This window comes from Chiloscyllium punctatum, chromosome 5 (assembly GCF_047496795.1).
Source record: "Chiloscyllium punctatum isolate Juve2018m chromosome 5, sChiPun1.3, whole genome shotgun sequence".
In the NCBI taxonomy this organism is placed as follows: domain Eukaryota; kingdom Metazoa; phylum Chordata; class Chondrichthyes; order Orectolobiformes; family Hemiscylliidae; genus Chiloscyllium; species Chiloscyllium punctatum.
Genome location: NC_092743.1, coordinates 113238624 through 113256607, shown reverse-complemented (window position 1 = coordinate 113256607; position 17984 = coordinate 113238624). Strand labels below are relative to the sequence as shown.

The 17984-nt window shown below is 37.2% G+C and overlaps 1 protein-coding gene across 22 annotated transcripts in view; it reads left to right on the top strand.

Moving 5' to 3' along the window:
* LOC140477357 (cAMP-regulated phosphoprotein 21-like) overlaps nt 1-17984 on the top strand; it is a 448868-nt gene that overhangs the window by 371563 nt on the left and 59321 nt on the right. For 17 of the 22 annotated variants that reach the window (XM_072571088.1, XM_072571084.1, XM_072571087.1 and 14 more), the window contains 9 exons: nt 164-304; nt 604-712; nt 933-1052; nt 5197-5234; nt 7302-7361; nt 7445-7674; nt 13007-13234; nt 15747-15931; nt 16827-16922. In XM_072571088.1, coding sequence (XP_072427189.1) covers nt 164-304; nt 604-712; nt 933-1052; nt 5197-5234; nt 7302-7361; nt 7445-7674; nt 13007-13234; nt 15747-15931; nt 16827-16922 — 1207 coding nt within the window. The remainder of the gene's footprint in view (nt 1-163; nt 305-603; nt 713-932; nt 1053-5196; nt 5235-7301; nt 7362-7444; nt 7675-13006; nt 13235-15746; nt 15932-16826; nt 16923-17984) is intronic. The other 5 variants (XM_072571100.1, XM_072571099.1, XM_072571098.1 and 2 more) reach the window with 5 other exon arrangements.

Below are 17984 nucleotides of genomic sequence, written 5' to 3'. Positions count from 1 at the left end.
CTACATATATTTTTCAATCTGAATGATTTGCTTCAGCCTAGCCTTTGCTATTATTAGCAAACATCTCTTATTTTCAAGTATATCTATGTGTCGTGTCACAACACAAAGCAAAGCATTACCTTCATGGGGAATATAATGACTTTATTTGGTTTCCATTTTCTAGCAACCACTACAAGAAATTCCCTCCAATGTCATCATATCATCGGATGTTGGTGCACAGAGTAGCAGCTTATTTTGGAATGGATCACAATGTAGATCAAACTGGAAAATCTGTCATAATCAACAAAACTAGCAATACTAGAATGTAAGTATTGCCTGTACTTAATGTTGATTGTCTTTCAGAAATGATTTTCTGTAATAAGATTCTTTCATTGTTTATTTGTACATGCGAATGCACCACATCTCGTCCAGCACAATAATCTATGAAAAATTTAACGTTTGTCCCTGCCTGCTGCAGGCTGTGCACTAGTCACAGGCTCAATGCCCATCACAGCTTGATAAAGTCCCAGTGCAGATCAGTAATTATGTGCAGTAAAATGACATGAATCACATTTGCAGAAAACTGATTTGATTGTATTTCTTTGTGTTTATATATGTCAACAGACCAGAGCAAAGGTTCTGTGAGCACATTAAAGATGAGAAAAACGATGAGTCCCAGAAAAGATTTATTTTAAAAAGAGATAATTCTAGTATGGATAAAGACGACAATCAGGTACGTAATACTGTGTGAAGCTTGAGAATAAAACTTTTCCTAATAATACGCAGCAGCAAAAGCTATTCAATTTTTAATCCACTCAGCCAGTTAACCTACTATACATACATATGACAGCAGTAATGTGTGTACTTTAACTAATCTACTCAAACCTCAAATCAGTTGGATGGGATTTTAAATAGGTTTATGTGTAAACGAACAGTATTTCATATCCTTTCAGGAAATGTTTATCTTGCAGCAAAATAGGATTCATCCATTTAGAGATGATAGAAGAAGTAAATCAATTGAGGAGAGAGAAGAGGAATATCAACGAGTAAGAGAGAGAATTTTTGCACAAGATGTAAGTAATTTCTCTGTTAGCCTCGTACCCCATTTACACGGGGATAGCAAATTGAGTTCGGATGGTATTTATCTGAACTAAATTTGGCCTCCCTAGCATTTGCACTCACCTCTACCCTGAACCAATATATGTGTCTGAACAGGATTAAACTAAATTACCTGTCTGAGGAATGTGCTGGTTAATTGGACAGAACAAAATTTCAGCAGAGATTTGAATCAGACTGTTCATATCAGACTTATTCAGATCCTCTGCTTGTGACTGAAGTTAAACCAGTGTTGGAGGGTGAGAGATTTCATATCAGGGTAGATAAATCAGTGTCATTTAATTGAAACAAAACAGCTGTAAATTCAAATTAATTTAAGATTTACAGCTGTAGTGTAAACGGGGCTGTAGAAAGGCTAAAGTCATAAATTAGATAACATAAATAAGGTCAATATCCTAAATAAATAGGTCACAAACACATTTCTATTGTATGAAATGTCATGTTTCCGTGTTATAAAATTCAAAACTCTTAACACATTATACAAAAACTGAATATTTACTAAGTAGTTGGGACTAGAAGTCGTCTTGCTGTATTCAACTTTAATGAAGTTTTAAATTAGTGCAGTTTGACATGATATTCTAATATGGAAAACAAATAATTTGCACTATACTGTCACAATAAAAAAAAATCACCTATCACGTCAAAATGTGTTAGCCAAGTGTAAGCACCATGCATCTTTATCAACTAAAATGTTTTAACAAATGTTAGACAGATGGAAAACTAGTGAATACGGGAAATTGATTTAATTATAAATGCATGCAGCACTTTGAATGGGGGTATTAGCCAAAGGGATTCAATTTAAACAAAAATCTACTTTATAAGAAAAATTGAGCTTATTTCTGTCACATATTCCCCATCTTTTTGTCTCATATTATGCGTCTTAACTTTCTATTGCTCAGTTTTTTAGTTTACATACTAAAGTTGGTCATAAAATAAAGGAGTAAAGAATACAGAGTTAAATTGAAGATGGAAGAATTTGCTCACATGCAGCAGATCTGTCAATATGTGAAGAGAAAAGAAAGATAAACATCTTAGGTTTGAATTGTTCAATGTTGCAAAGAATCGTAATCTTAAACCAGTTGCCAGCCTTTCCCATTTTCAGCTGCTCACAATCTTGTTATGATTCCTGGTATTTTCAGCCTAGATAAGGTTTTCCTTTCTCAACCCTATTGGTTACTTGGTTGCCAAAGTGGGAGATTCAGTATTTTACAGATTAAAGATAACTAATCAATATACTGTATATACTCGTGTATAGATCGAATTTTGAAGATGGTTTTTTAAATCTGAAATTAGGGGGGCGACTTATACAGTACAGTCGCCCTGTACTGTCGTACCGTTACAGTAATTCTGAAAACCTGGAGTGGAGCATGATGGCTGGTGGACTGGAAGACCCAGAATGGAGCAGTACAGCCAGCAGACTGGAAAGCCAGAGCAGAGCACAACGGGCAGGCACACTGATTCATTAATGTTGATCTGTAACTGAAGAACTGGGGTCGACTTACACGCGAGACATATGGAAAAGACAAGATATTTTGGCCAACAATAGGGGGTTGATTTATGCATGAGATTGACCTATACTCGAGTATATATGGTATTAAAGTCATTTTTCAGCATTTTGCATTAGCGTCTTCTTATTGCACTGACCTCTACTGCGGTAAGGTTGCTCAAGTGTTCGTTCATCATGTGAAATTGATAGGAGGTGTTCGTGGGCCACTCGATCATGAAGAACATGATCATATCCAAATAAAAGCAAAGTACTGTGGATATTAGAAATCTGAAATAGAAACACAATATTCTGGAGAATCTCAGCAGCTCTGGCAGCATCTCTGGTAAGAGAAACAGAGGTAATGTTTTGAGTCCAGTCTGACTGTTCTTTGGAAGACAGATCCATATTAGACTTGAAACATTACCTCTATTTCTTTCTCCACAGGTGCTGCCAGATCTGTTGAGTTTCTCCAGCAGTTTTAGTTTTTATCATATCCAAGTTTGACTTTGCCCTCCACACAGGTATCTTATAACAGGGGTCTAACCAGCAGTAGGAATTCTGGCTGATTTCCTCTCCCTTATTCAAGGGTACTGAGACTGTCACTTCTGAATGACAGCTGACTGAATAGACCAGGAATCAAACCAGAAGTTCTGGTTTGAACGGTTTAGTCATTCAATACCTTTATTGATTCAGTATTGGGCACTTTTGACCATATAACTTTCATATTAACAATTATGCCCATAATCTCAAGCACTAAACTGTGTTGTACTAATAATACGTAGTAATGGTGCATTGCAGTTAAAGTTAAATAACTATATAGCTAGGTAAAAACTTTTATGATGTGAATATTAATTGTTTTACTTCAGTTAAATTGCTGCATTATTTTGGTTCATACTGTTGCGGAGATCAGCTTAAATATGTTCCCAATACATTTCCTCCTCCCTTTACTCCTATTATTCGAGCTTTATCATGTTGTCATCTGTTGTCACTAAATACAAAAAAGCTTTTCTGCAGTGTAGCTCTGGGTTGCCGATATGATTAAAGAAAGTTATTGACATCATCATGTGTAGTCAGACATCTGTTTGTTCCTGTTTAAGAATGGTATCATGAATGTATGAAAGAAGTGTAGTTAAATTGAAATATATTTTGGTCTGCCTTGTGAATTCCTTCGGCATGGTTATTATGTTGTAACAGTAAATTTTGCCTGGCAAGTCTCCCAATAGAGTGGAGTGGTGCAGAGACAAGTATATTCTTTACTGTTTCTCTTGGCATTCATTTTATTGACTGAAAAATTGTGAGCACAGTCTATCAGGCATACTGACCACTGATCCTAATTCTCTGATCTTCACTCCCACTGAGTGAAGTACTATGTCAGGATTCAAGCCTTGCAAAATTTACCTTTTGAATCAGGGTGACATTTTATTTTGTTGAAAGCAAAATAATGCATGATCTGAAAATCTGAAACAAGCAGAAAATGTTGGCTTCTCAGTAGCTCAAGTAACATTTCTGGAGAGAGAAAGAATTCATATTTCAGATCGATGGCCTTGAGCATCATTAACTCTGTTTCTCTCTCTCCACAGATGCTGCTTAAAATTAGCAGAAATTTCCTACAATTTCTGTTTTTATTTTAGCCTTTATTTAATTAAGCAGTTTGTATTGTTGCAATATTTATAACGTAATTGTTACCATTGCCACCTTGTTTGAAAATTTATGATTGTCAAAATCCATATGATCAACTGATTTCAGTAATTTTCATTTTTTTTGGTTTAAAATGAGGTGTGACAAAATTATGATGACTTCTCACTACAATGACATTTTGAACCCCCCTCCCTATGTATGAGGCCTAACTAAATATTGATAAAGGTCATCACTATCCTGGGTGCTTTGCAGTCAGCTATGTTTGCCTGAAACCCATCGTGACCTTTAATACCAGCTTTTTAACACAACCATGACCATTATCTGATTAAGTAAAATGGCTCAAATAGAATGAAAAAAAATAGGCTTTTTTTCCTAATGTTAGTTCAGAAAGGTCTTTGTGGTAAATTTTACCTTTTCCAATGATCATTGTTGTGATACTCCTTTTATACAAAGCCAAGTTGTTTTGGACTGGATACCTCACAAATAGCTACTGTCTATCTCACTGGTATGATTCAGTAGTCCAGTCCATTTGTCCAATCTGTTGATGAGATAAGTTGTGATTTACCATGAGATAGTATAAATAAATTAACATTTAATGGAGATAAGAATTTGAATCCATGTGGTTTATAAATTTGAGTTCTGTGGACAGTTCACTCAGTGGGCTGAATGGTAGGAGTGTGGTACAACATATATCCAACTACAGGGGTCAACCCCCATGCTGGCTGTGGTACTTTATGGAGGCTTGCCTCCTTAGCTTGCCCTTAATGTTGGTGATGCCCCTCATGTCATCGACTAATTGTCTCTCTTTAACAGAGTGAGATGCCTACAGTCTTTTGTGCACTAGAGTTAATTATCATACTTACCCAGATAGATAAAGTTACCAGATTGTAAGGACTACAAAGTGCAACTGAACTACTTTCTGGAATGCAAGAATATATAGCAAGCTATATGTTGAAATGTTCCATTTTTCCTTACAGTCCACATGTTCCCAGGACAGCCTATATGTGGAAAACAGGTAAGCAATAATTGAATATGTTTGAATAGTGAACGTTAAGACATAGGTTGGTTATTCAAGACTATGGGTGGAATTTTACCCTCCATGATACGGCATGGACAATGGTGAGGGAGTTGGGAAAATGCAAAGAGAATGGAAAAAAAAGTCAGAATCTCAACATTGGCAGAAGTCTTTTTTTGATTTTCCCAAAAGCTTTCAATGACAAGTTCATAATCAGATTCATAGTCAGTAGATTTCCTGACTTAATCAACCTGCCTTGATAGTAAATGTCATTGGACACCAAGACTCTCAAACAGATTGAACTGCACTGCAATACTAACACTGTTCCCATCCTCTCAGTTTCTCTTATTCTTCTTGGCCATCGATTGACAAGCATTCCCACTTTGCTTTTGAAGAATAACTAAGACATATAGAACAGGGTGCTGAGTCAATGCAACACTTGAAATCCACTGACAATACTGAATTGTGAAAGCAAGTTTTTTTAAAAGTTAATTCAATTAGATGAGTTGCAAAGTTTACAAAGACAAAAACAATGTTTTCATTAGTTTGCATCGTTTATTCTATTGCTTATTATACAAAAGGAGCATCCGCATTCCTTTCTTTTCAATTTAAAATGTAAATTTCACATGCCCAGTCCTTGACAGTATGTTACTCTATTTAACAAATGTTTCAATTAATAAGTAGATTCCCTATGCTGCTAATTGTGTGCTCTTCTCCCTTGGAATAGAGTAGAGTAGTGATATAATAATCCACTGTACAAGTTGGGATTGAGTTCAGACTGCAAGGAAATGATTGATTCTTCTTTGCACTGCCTCATGATGTGGAGGAGCCAGTGTTGGATTGGGGTGGGCAAAATTAAAAATCACACAACACCAGGTTGTCGTCTAACAGGTTTATTTGGAGGCACTAGCTTTCGAAGCACTGCTTCTTCATCAGGTGGTTGTCCTGTTGGACTATAACCTGGTGTGTGATTGTTAGCTTTGTCCCTAAATGTATTTCTTGTCATTCCATATTTCCCAGTCACTTGCACGGCAGTTATAGAGTCATAAAGATGTGCAACATGGAAATAGACCCTTTGGTCTAACTCGTCCATGCCGACCAGATATCCCATCCCAATCTAGTCCCACCTGCTAGCACCCGACCCATATCCCTCCAAACCCTTCCTATTCATATACCCATCCAGATGCCTTTTAAATGTTGCAATTTGCCAGCTTCCACTACTTCCTCTGGCAGCCCATTCTACACACACACACCACCCTCTGCATGTAAAGTTTGCCCCTTAGGTCTCTTTTATATCTTTTCTATCTCACCCTAAACCTATGCCCTCTAGTTCTGGACTCACCCATCCCAGGGAAAATACCATGTCTATTTACCCTATCTCATGCCCCTCATGATTTTATAAACCTCCACAATGTCACCCCTCAACCTCCGACGCTCCAGGGAAAACAGCCCCAGCCTGTTCATTGTCTCCCTACAGCTTAAATCCTCCAATCCTGGTAAAATCCTGGTAAATCTTTTCTGAACCCATTCAAGTTTCACAACATCTTTCCGATAGGAAAGAGACCAGAATTGCACATAATATTCTGAAAGTGGCCTAACCAATGTCCTGTACAACCACAGCATGACCTCCCAACTTCTGTACTCAATACTCTGACCAAATAAAGGAAAGCATACTAACCGCCTTCTTCACTATCCTATCTACCTGCAACTCTACTTTCAAGGAGCTATGAACCTGCGCCCCGATGTCTCTTTGTTCAGCAACAATCCCTGAGTCCTTACTGTTATGTGTATAAGTCCTGCCAAGATTATCATCCTCTTTTGGATAACTCTCAGCTAATAGTACCCCCATCCTTCAGCTTTGTACAAAGTGTTACATGAGAAAAATCAGGGCTGATTTATACACTGGTATCTTTTGGGGAAATCTGATTTTTCCTGTCTTGCTACGATGAAGTGTCATGTGCCCACTTGAGGTCTATACTGAAACTTGCTTTGTGGGTTTTTTAACAACATCTCGATAGATCTATATTGTTCTTGATACAGAATTTCTCTTACATTTTGTTTTCCCAGTTACATTCTGGAGGATATCAGTGTTTTCAATGACACACAGAAGAAGAGGCAGCTATTTAGGTTTGTTATGGTGCAAATAAAGATGAGATTTCAATCAATTCAGCAGCAAGACTAGTATCAATGATGCCTTTTTTTTGTTTTAGGAGTAATAGAGATGGAACAGGAAAGACATCAAGTAGTCGGCAGAGCAGTACAGAGTTGGATGTGAAGTGGACAGATCAGCGACCGTGGAGCAGTACTGATTCAGACAGCTCAAATCGAAATTTGAAACCCCCTGTGACGAAGACAGCAAGTATTGGTGGCATAACTGTCTTGACACGTGGCGACAGTACAAACAGTAACAGGAGTACAGGCAAACTCTCTAAAACAGGTAGCTGGTACTCGACATGTTCAGTAGCAGAGTCTTGCTTCATTGCACTTTGTGACAGCGAATGGGAATTAGCCATTACAGCCTGACATAGCTAATTCAATATTTCAGTAGCAATGTTTCAATGTTGTGGTGGCACTATTGCTTTTATCTGTTAATGGTTAACAATCTGTTAAAGCTGACACTTTAACAAAGCGTTGTCAGAGAAAAATAAAAACAAAAAAAATGCGGATGTGGAAATCTGAAATGAACACTGTAAACGCTGGAAAAATTCAACAATTATTCTTAAGGAGAGTCAGACCAGACTCAAAATGTTAACTCTGTTTCTCACTCCACAGATTCTGCAAAATCTACTCAGTTTCTCCAGCATGTTCTGTGTTTGTATCCTCAGACCAGAACTTGTTATAAGTGAGGGATACCATTTCTCTCTGATGTAATTTTAGATTTGATACTCCTCATTCATCTTATGGTTGCTGGAGCACATAAGCATGATTTTGGGCAGTTCTGCTTGGTGGTTGATACAGGATTGGCACAACAGTGTGTGCATACATTGTGTATTCCTCCAAATGTTTTCTCTCTCCCTAGTTTTGCAGCTTCATTGACACCAACCTGCACTGCCCCCATTTCATTCAAAATTGTTAGCCACTTAAGGTTTTGCTATACTTTTACTTTAATTTGTTATTGTAGAAGTTTCTAGACTAGAGGGCATATGTCATTTGATTCTCCACTCTTCCAATCTTAAACTTCAACTAAGTCAATAAGGAACAATGTTAATTGTAAGCCTTTTTAAATAGCAGTGCTTGTGTTTCTTGAACAACTGGTGAATTTTTCAATAGAGATACCAAATGGAGTTGTTGTACAAGGCTTGCCAAATATAACAATTAACTCTTCACATCATCTGGTGACTCTTTCTACAATTGGAGAATAATGCTGTCTATTTTAAAACTACTAAGACATATTTGCTCTCTACTATAGAATAGAAAACACACAGCAAAATCATCTGAATGACTATTGACAGTTATGTTTGCATTTCTAAGAGGCCAAATTCCTTATGCTTTCTCCCAAACTGCTGGTAAAACCTGGATGGAAACCCGAAATAAATGAATAAGCAATGTTTCCATGACTGCATCCTAAGTGGAGCAGAAATCCCAGAAGTGAAGGGAGTGAAACTATGCTTCAGGCACTGCAGATAAAGGAAAAACTAAAAAATTGAAGCAATCATTCTCTGGAAAGAAAAGGTTGAAAAAGTGAATAAAATATGAGAATGGAAGATCGGGTTATGATATGTGATTCAAGTAAGTGTGTAACCTTATGGGGAATAATGAGAAAATACAAGTTAAAATTTATCTGACCGTGACAAATTGTCATTACTGTGACATTGCTACAAGGTGGTCGGAAGTCACATGTATGAAGTTATAAATTATACAAGAAAGCTAAGAAAATGATAGAGGGGAGATATGTTTTTTGTGCTTCATGATAAATAAAAGAAAGTACGAGAGGATATAACGAGAAATAAGCAGATATTTGAGACTTTATAGTTATAAATAAGAAATAGAAAAGAAGTCTACAGTGGGAGGTAGAATAAATATCCAGGTATATAAATGCTGATTTAGTTAAGTGTGTAATAAAGACACATGAGTTTCATGGGAGGATTTACCTTTCATAAAGAGCCAAACACAAATTTTAACCTGTTTCAGAAAGATAGAGAATTTCTTGACTACATTAGAACAGTCTTTTTCTTCCTAATAATGTATACTACCTCACGTTTATCCATGTTAATTTTCTTTTATTTCAGTTATTTCCCCATTTTGTAAATTTATTAATGTGTTTGAATTTGTGGCACAATAAAGACTACAGGAATTGTAGATCTATTTTGAAAATATGTCTAAGGGACATTAAGAAACTACGCTATATGTATTGAGTAAAGAGTACTTAGTTAAGTTTACTAACGAGGCTAACGCTGCAAGACCATTTATGTATTGTGATGCATGATGAGTGTCACAAATTCCAAGGCAAAATGGGGAAATAACTGAAATAAATGAAACATGGATAAATGTGAGGTAGAACATATGGTTAGGAAAAATAGGAAGGTCACTTAATCTTTGAAATATTTGGACACCTAGGTCAAGCAGAGGAGTATTGGGATTCCTGAGCACAAGTACAGCAAACTCTAAAAAGTGTGCAGGTTAGCGAGGCCACAAAAAGCAAAGCAAACCAAGCAGTGAGTTTTATTTTTATAGACATAGAATTGAAAGTAAAGTGGTGCTAAACCTTCATCGACTTTTGCCGGTTACACTTAGCCTTCTACACACTCTTATGGTCACTGTAATATAAAAAGGATGTAGAGGCAATGGAGAGGACCCAGAAAAGATTTACAAGAATGATACCAGAAATACATAGATACACATACCAGGAAAGGAATGACAGGCTATGTGTCTTTTCTCTTGAAGAAAAGAAGACTGAGGGGTGACCTAATAGATGTTTGTGAAAAGTATGGAACTTCTTGGCAGAGGGATAACAAAGACAATACCTTGTTAGGGAAGAGCTTAACTAGAACAATCAAAATAAGTTAGTTGACTCAAAATCCAACCGGGAATTCAGAAGAAACTTCTTCACTCAAAGCAAAGCATGAAAGAGAAAACTAAATAGACATAGGAGGGACACTAGTTGATCTTGATGGATGACTTAAGTGGAAAAAGATGGGAGGAAACTCAAGTGGAACATAAACACCAGCATGTTTTTTTTTGCTATATATCCTTTGTAATTATATTTATTTATACTGTACAGAAGAAAAAAACATAAAGCCATTTACCAAGATTTTAGATTTAAGTAAGGCTTCAAATCAGTGAGACTGACCATCCATAGCTAACTGAGTAAATGTGTTAATGGGTAAAAAGATAGATCAGCGGGAGGGATTCAAAAATCAAAATTATGTGATCCAGAATCAATTTAAACTCCTACATTGCTGGAGCTTTATTTGGAAAAATAAATCAGCTGTGGATGACTGCAAGGCCACAAAAAAACAAAAAGAACCAGCAAAAAATTGAACAGAAAAGCAGGGTCATATCTGGTACATGAGAAAGGTGCAAAGAACAACAATCGGCTACAAAATGGAAAGCAAAAACTATTTAAAAAAGCAGAATGAATAGTGATTTGTAAGGGATATCCAAATGAGCACAGAAACTTGTAAAATGTTAGTAGAAAGAACTAATGGTGGTGATATTAAAAATGAAAATAAGGAAATGGCAAATATACAAATAATTACCTTGTATCAATATTTGCGTTCGGGGAAGAGGTCAAGATATGAAACATCCCAAGAAAACAAATATTTAATCAGGGACAGAGATGGACTGAAATTAATATAAGGAAAAAAAGGTAATTAATGAAAGTAAAGAGTGACATCTATGAAGGACCAAATGACTCCTGAGTTAGGATTTTAAAATGAGTAAAGTCATGGAGTCATATAGCATGGAAACTGATCCTTCCGTCCAACTAGTCCACTCTGACCATGTTCCCAAACTAAACTAGTTCCACCTGCCTGCATTTGTCCCACATCCCTCCAAATCACACCTATATAAATGTCTTTTAAACTTTGTAATTATACTTACATCCACCACTTTCTCTGGTAGGTCATTGCATACATGAATAACTGTGTGCAAAAAAAAGTTGCCCCTCATGACCTTTTTAAATATTTCTCCTTCTACCTTAAAAATATGCCCACTAGTTTTGAACTCCACTGCCCTAAGGAAAAGACCTTTGCTATTAACCTTATCTATGCCCCTTATGACTTTATAAACCTCTGTGAGGTCACCACTCAACCTCCTACACTCCGGTGAAAAAAGTCCCAGCCTATCAAACCTATTCTTATAACTCAAATCCCCCATTCCCAGCAACATCTAGGTAAATCTTTTCTGAAATCTCTCCAGTTTTCTATAACAAGGTGATCAGAACTGCACAGAGTACTCCAGAAATAGGTAGGAACATTGCAGTCAAAGTACAATCGATTTGGCAACCATTCTTTAGATTGAAAGTTGGCTTGTCTTTCCACTATTTAAGAAAAGTGACAAAAGAAAACCAGAAAATTATAGTCTAACTGTCAGAAATAGTCAGTTGTCAGAAAATGTCTGTAGTTTATCATTCAGGAGAAGGTTATTGAACATCTTGAAAACTTTCAGGTGAAAGCCAGAATTGATTTTTAAAGGGTAAATTGTACCTAACTTGATTTTTTTTGTTTTGAAGAGGTGGCTGAAATAGTGTCTGTGGATATGGTTGATATGAACACCCAAAAGCCAGATGATAGAATCTTTTGTCACAGATTGGTAGCTAAAGATGAATCTCAAGGAATTGAAGGCAAATTATTACTCTGGTTAGAAAAGTGGCTGAATGGCAGATGGAAGCATAGCATATATATCAAGATATTAGAAAATTAAATAAATATGAAAAACATTTGAGGCAAATAGTTGTCAATATAGACAACTATGTGATCTCCTCCTTTGGAGTTAAAATGATGCACAATAATACGTTCTAACTGAAGAAATGATAGAAACAGTGAAAGTCCAAAGAGACTTGGGAATCTAGGTATATAAGTTGTGAAATGTTGTGAATAACTAACAGCCAATGGAATGTTGTCCTTTATATTTTGAGGAATAGAATGCAGTAAGTAAAGGTCTGGCTTCCAGTGCTAAAAAAGACCCTGGTTAGACCATACTTGGAGCACCATAAGCAGTCCTGGTAACTGCACCTGAATAAGTATATTTTGTCATCTGAGGGAGTTTAGTCTAGATTTATGAGCTATATGAACATCCAGGGTTGAATTCTGAGGAGTGATAACACAAAGTATAATTCTGTGTAATTTAGGAGGTTAAAATATCTTGATTCAAGTTTCCCAAGATATTAAGGAAATAGATAAGAGTAAACCAAGAGAAATTACACTGTTAGTTGGGAGTTCTAGGATTATCAGGCATGGTCTAAAAATTAGTGACTGGAGTAAAATTGTGAAATCTTTCTACACAAAAGATGATATAAAAGTTGGGAACTCTTGTTTACAAATATCCATTGTTATTTCTAAAATTCAGATTTTTTTTGTCATCCAAAGTTTTCAAAGATTTGCGTCAAAGTGGAGCATGAAATAAGGCTGCAGACCACTCATGATCCGAAGGGTTAAATGGCTTGCTGCTGTCCCTAGGAATGAAAGGTGACCTGACGCATGTACGAGAGAGAGAGAGGATCTGTCATTCAGTTTTGGGATCATTTGCCATTTGTGAGGAAGCAATTAATATATGCACAGCAGGTTGTATTTCCAATAAGGACATTTTGACAATTGTTTTGCATTTTCCAGGTTCCGAGTCTTCCAGTAGTGCAGGCTCCTCAGGTTCATTGTCACGGAACCATCAGCCACTACAGAGTGCAACTGTCGTCCCAGCACCAGTCAGCTCTACAGGATCAGTCTCCTACCCAGATGGTGGAATGGGTGGACAGATGACACCTAACAACACCAGCTACATTTTGCTTCCTTTGGAAGCGACAGGTATACCACCTGGCAGTATTCTGTTAAACCCACATACAGGTTAGTGCAACTATTACTACATTTAAAGGCAAATAAAAATCCAAGCAATATCAGAGAACATCCATAGATACCTTTTTTCATAAATATGTAAAGAATAATGATATGCTTATTAACTGATAAAAGCCTATTTCTTTAAAACAAAATATGTTTTAAGCATGTGCAAATGTATATATTAAACACACTATTTGGTTCTCAGTGGTAAAATGATAGTTATGGGTGCTCCCTGATATGTATTGTATTAGAGTCACGTTTTTAGCAAAGTCTCTGACCTTATATGCATCTTTTGATTGGATGGGAAAGGAGAATGACATACTACAGCTAAAACCCAACACCCACAGAGCACAAAGGCTCTAATCTCCCAAACAAAGAAAACAATCCAAAGAAGATTCTATAACAAAACAGTTAAAACTAGCTACCAACTGGTCCATTATTTAAATAAGTTCCTCTTTTGCCTACTTAAATGTTCTTTGACATTTGAAATATGAAGTAATGCTGGGTTACTGCAAAATACAGATTGAGTTATGCCCTGCTTCATTCTGGCCTACGCTATCAAGTCATAGTGACTGCTTTATTTAAATACACCCACTCAGCCATATTTGGTAGTGTATGTCTCACAGAAGTGATGATTGATTATCAATGTAATTGCAGAAGTAGGCAGAGATCAGCCAGCATTCATCACAATTCTTTTCTTTCACTCATTACTTCTTGACAGTTAAAACATAAAAATAAAGATGGAATCTTGCCGCCAATGTCTGGAAAGAGATCCAAGCTTGTAGAAAGTGTGATTCTTTTCAACTGCCCTTAGAGCTGTCAACATCAATTCCTGAACAATCCTCAGTGATCCAGAATATATTAAAGTGATCCAGAATATATTAAAGTCTTCTATTCGTGAACTTCTCTTGCTCATAAAACCTGTCTACTGATGTCACAATTGAATCATTTCAGGATCACCTATTACTGCTTTCTGTATGCATATTCGTAATAGAAGCTTCCCATGTAAACCAGTCATATTGTGATTCACAATGTGAGTCTCACAATCAAGGGCTGGATTTATACCTTCTACTCCATTAGCCAGTATTACCCCATTGCAGGGAACCAGTTCTACCCACCTAGTTACCAGACATTTTCCAATTTAGCAATATTAAAACATCGAAGTATTATATATAAGAAGATAGTATGTACGGGCAGGAATTTCCTTCTGGATAGCTGAATGCTACTGTCAGGCTGAAAGGCTCAAAAACCCACAACATATAGGACATGGTCATGTATAGTGCTTTTCCCTGGGGTGACCAAATGACCGTCTGAGGACAGACTTGCTGGGACTATTTTTTTTTTAACCTATTGTCCTAATCAACCTGTTCAAAGATGTTATTACACACTTCAGGAGAAAGTGTGACTTGAACCACAGCCTCCTAGTCAAGAGTTAAGGTTGCTACCACTGCGCCACCAAAGCCCCCCCACCAGTTTACTGCCTAATTAAGAGCAGCTAACTAACTTTCTCAGGTGGAGGGCCAGTCGGCCTTCTAACTTGAAAGAAGTAGCAGGCTATAATGGCAGGGAAGTAAAGGGCAGGGCACTTTGAGACTGTCAGGTACCTTCCTGGGATTAAGGTTGTTGAGTCACAGCTGTTTGTGAAGTCTGCGACCACTCCGAATAAATCTTGCTGTTTGTAAATGTGTGCACATTGTAGATTTAATCTTCCCATTATCTCTCACAATATAATTTCACAATAGAAGTAACTGCTTTTCAGACACATTTTGGCTACAGGGGAGGAAAGGCTGTGAGAAAAACGTTGCAACACAAAAAATAAATGAGAAAGCAACAATGTAGACAATTATGTCAGCACTGAAACCAACTAGAAGTTTAAAAATTGAGTAAGATGGTGTGCCATATTTTGAATGATTCTAAATGTACAGTGAAGAACTGCACTCAAAGATCAGAAATTGACTTTAAAACACTGGCACTATGTCTATACCTTGCTTACCCTTCAATTATAGCTGTCTATTATGAGATCGGGGCATATCCTAATATCGATTATTTGGATTTTTTTTAATAATTAAATTGAAATGTGTGATCCTTTGTCTTGTAGTCTTCTGTTCGAAACGGGGTACAATTTAATGTTGGCACTGGGATATGAACTGCCAATTAGATAACCGATGGTAGCCTGCTCAGAAAGCCCATCAGAAGTGAATGCCCATCAGGTGCTTTACTGGCCAGCATCGGGTCTTCCTGCTGCCAGTAATGCACCCACCAGAGGCCTATGATTAACAGGAGTCTCAGGTAACAGACTGGGCTTCACACAGGGGTGGTCAGAGGAAAGGGAAAGGAGATTACTTTCTGTGGGACTACCTCTTCCCGTGCCATTTTTGCGGCCAAGCACATATACATGTAATGTTAAATTTTTTTTGCATCTAAATTTGCATATATTTTGTTGTAGGCAGTTTCAAAGAAAAGATTGAAATTAGATAAATGTCTATGTTAGATTTTTTGGCTTCATTGTGGCCTTTTGCAGGTCAACCCTTTGTGAATCCCGATGGCACACCTGCCATTTACAACCCTCCTGGTGGCCCACAATCGCTAAGAAGTCAGCTTCCTGGGCAGGCTCAGCAGCAGTCTGCATCACAGCCACAGCCACAACAGCAGCAGCAGCAGCAGCAGCAACAGCAGCAGCAGCTACCCAGTCATCTGGTGCCACAGGTGAGTCAGACACTACATATACCAACTAAACCAACCCCTCAACATTCACCGCTGCACCCTGCCCCTCCCAAACACCAGGGGATTTCATGTGCAGAATAACGGTGTGGTGAGAATCACTGGGATAATATCAGTAGAGGAGGAAAACAGAGGCAAGAATTGTAATGCCTGATTAACCCACACTCATCTGTTGTCATGGGGGCAGCATGTCAGCTTTGTGTTACCTGCCAATTTAAATGCTAGTTATTTACAACTAAGTCCGATGAGACAAGTGTGCGTAGCCCAGTCTGACAGTGGCTGTGTTGATTCCAACTACTTAATTTCGTCCTTCTCTTCCTGTTCCTTCTTTTGCTGCTCTTGAGCTGCTCACCGTATTCCTGGTGCCCCCACAATGGGCATATTCCACAGACAGAATTCTGGAAGGGACTGTAGGGCATTCCAGACCGGTCCAGGTAGCAGATCAATTGCTTCTGTTTTGTGCTACTGCCCCTGAGCTGAATGTCTGCCTCAGATCTCTGAAGCACACCAGGATCACATTTAATTAATTGTTAGTTATGGTTCAGGGCACTACGCACTCCATCTGAGCCAATTTCAAAGATCACTTAAATATGTTGATTGAGGATTTGGTTTCTTCATTAATGTCATTAGGTATCTTGCTTTAAATCAATCTGTAGTTTTGCCCTGTCATTGAATAGTGACCTGAATGTTTTATGGTTATTGGAATATGTGGCACATATAATAATAGAGATTAATCAATTCAAAAAGCTATTATTTTTAATATCCTAATACTGGCATTTGCTTTTTTGCTGTTTCCTTTGATTTTCTGTTCTTTGTGTATCAATGAATTGTATCTCCAACATCTGACACTGGTGCTTAAATCTCTTCTCAACCTGTGCAGGCTATGCAGCCTTCTTCCCAGTCTGTCCAGTATCCAACGGTTTCTTACCCTCCTCAGCATCTCCTGCCAGTTTCACCGACGCAGCAGTTTCCTGTGGTACTTACTCAGTTTCATTCTATCCCTTTCAGACAGTAATTCTAACATTTGCAACATGTGTATGAACATAACTGCAGTATGTTTTTGTGTGCTTTGCTTCACTTTCAGTGGTGATTGTTCACTGCATTAACTATAGTTGGCAGTTCATGGCTGAGGGTAAATCTGTATTACTTGCTGAAATATTTGTATATTGTGAGTGAGAAACTTGTTTGACTCCATGTTCTGATGCAGAAAAGTGATATTTACAATGGGGTTCACTTCAAAATGTACATGTCCATATTTTACTTTTTTTTTCACAATTCTTACACAGCTATTTTCAGAGAATCATTCCACATTATGCTATTGTGATGCCCAAAATTGGACAGTTGTGGAATTTTAATTTTTAAGCAACTAAATACAAAAAGAAGAACTTGCTCTTTTTCCTTGTATGCTTATCAACTATATAAAAAAATCTTCAATGAAATGAACTTAACATTGGGTTTAGAAATTAGACATGCACTTCCCATATTGCTCTAAGACATAAATTTTAACTTGCTACAATAGTGTAAAAAGAGGCATTGGAAAAGAATAGCACATTTTAAATCGCTCCCCATCTATACTTCCATTGACTTCATTCGGAATGAAAATCAGCTGCTGATCTGTGATCACTTGCTTTACACAATTATACAAAGCCAAGATCCAACTTTGTAGGTTTATCAAGATTATTTATACAGAATTAAAATTCTGCACCAAGCTAGTTAGTTGCAGTTGAGGCAGTGCTAAGGGTTTTGAAAGTGACCTTCCTGATCCAGGCTTAAAGAAGAACAAAACATTTCGGCCCCTTTATAAATTATTCAGCAAACACAAATGGATGAGTTTGTATAACCTTTAAGTCAAGACACATTGAGGCTTAAAAGTTTGTTACTAAATGCAAAAATTTTTTTCATTGTAATCTTGACATGGAGCCAAACAGTGCATGGTTTACTATGAATGTGTTTTCAGTCTTGTGGTGCCTTTGTGGTGATGCTCATGTGGCATGTAATACAATTTGTCATCAAAGTTTTTCCTTCATTATTACACTCA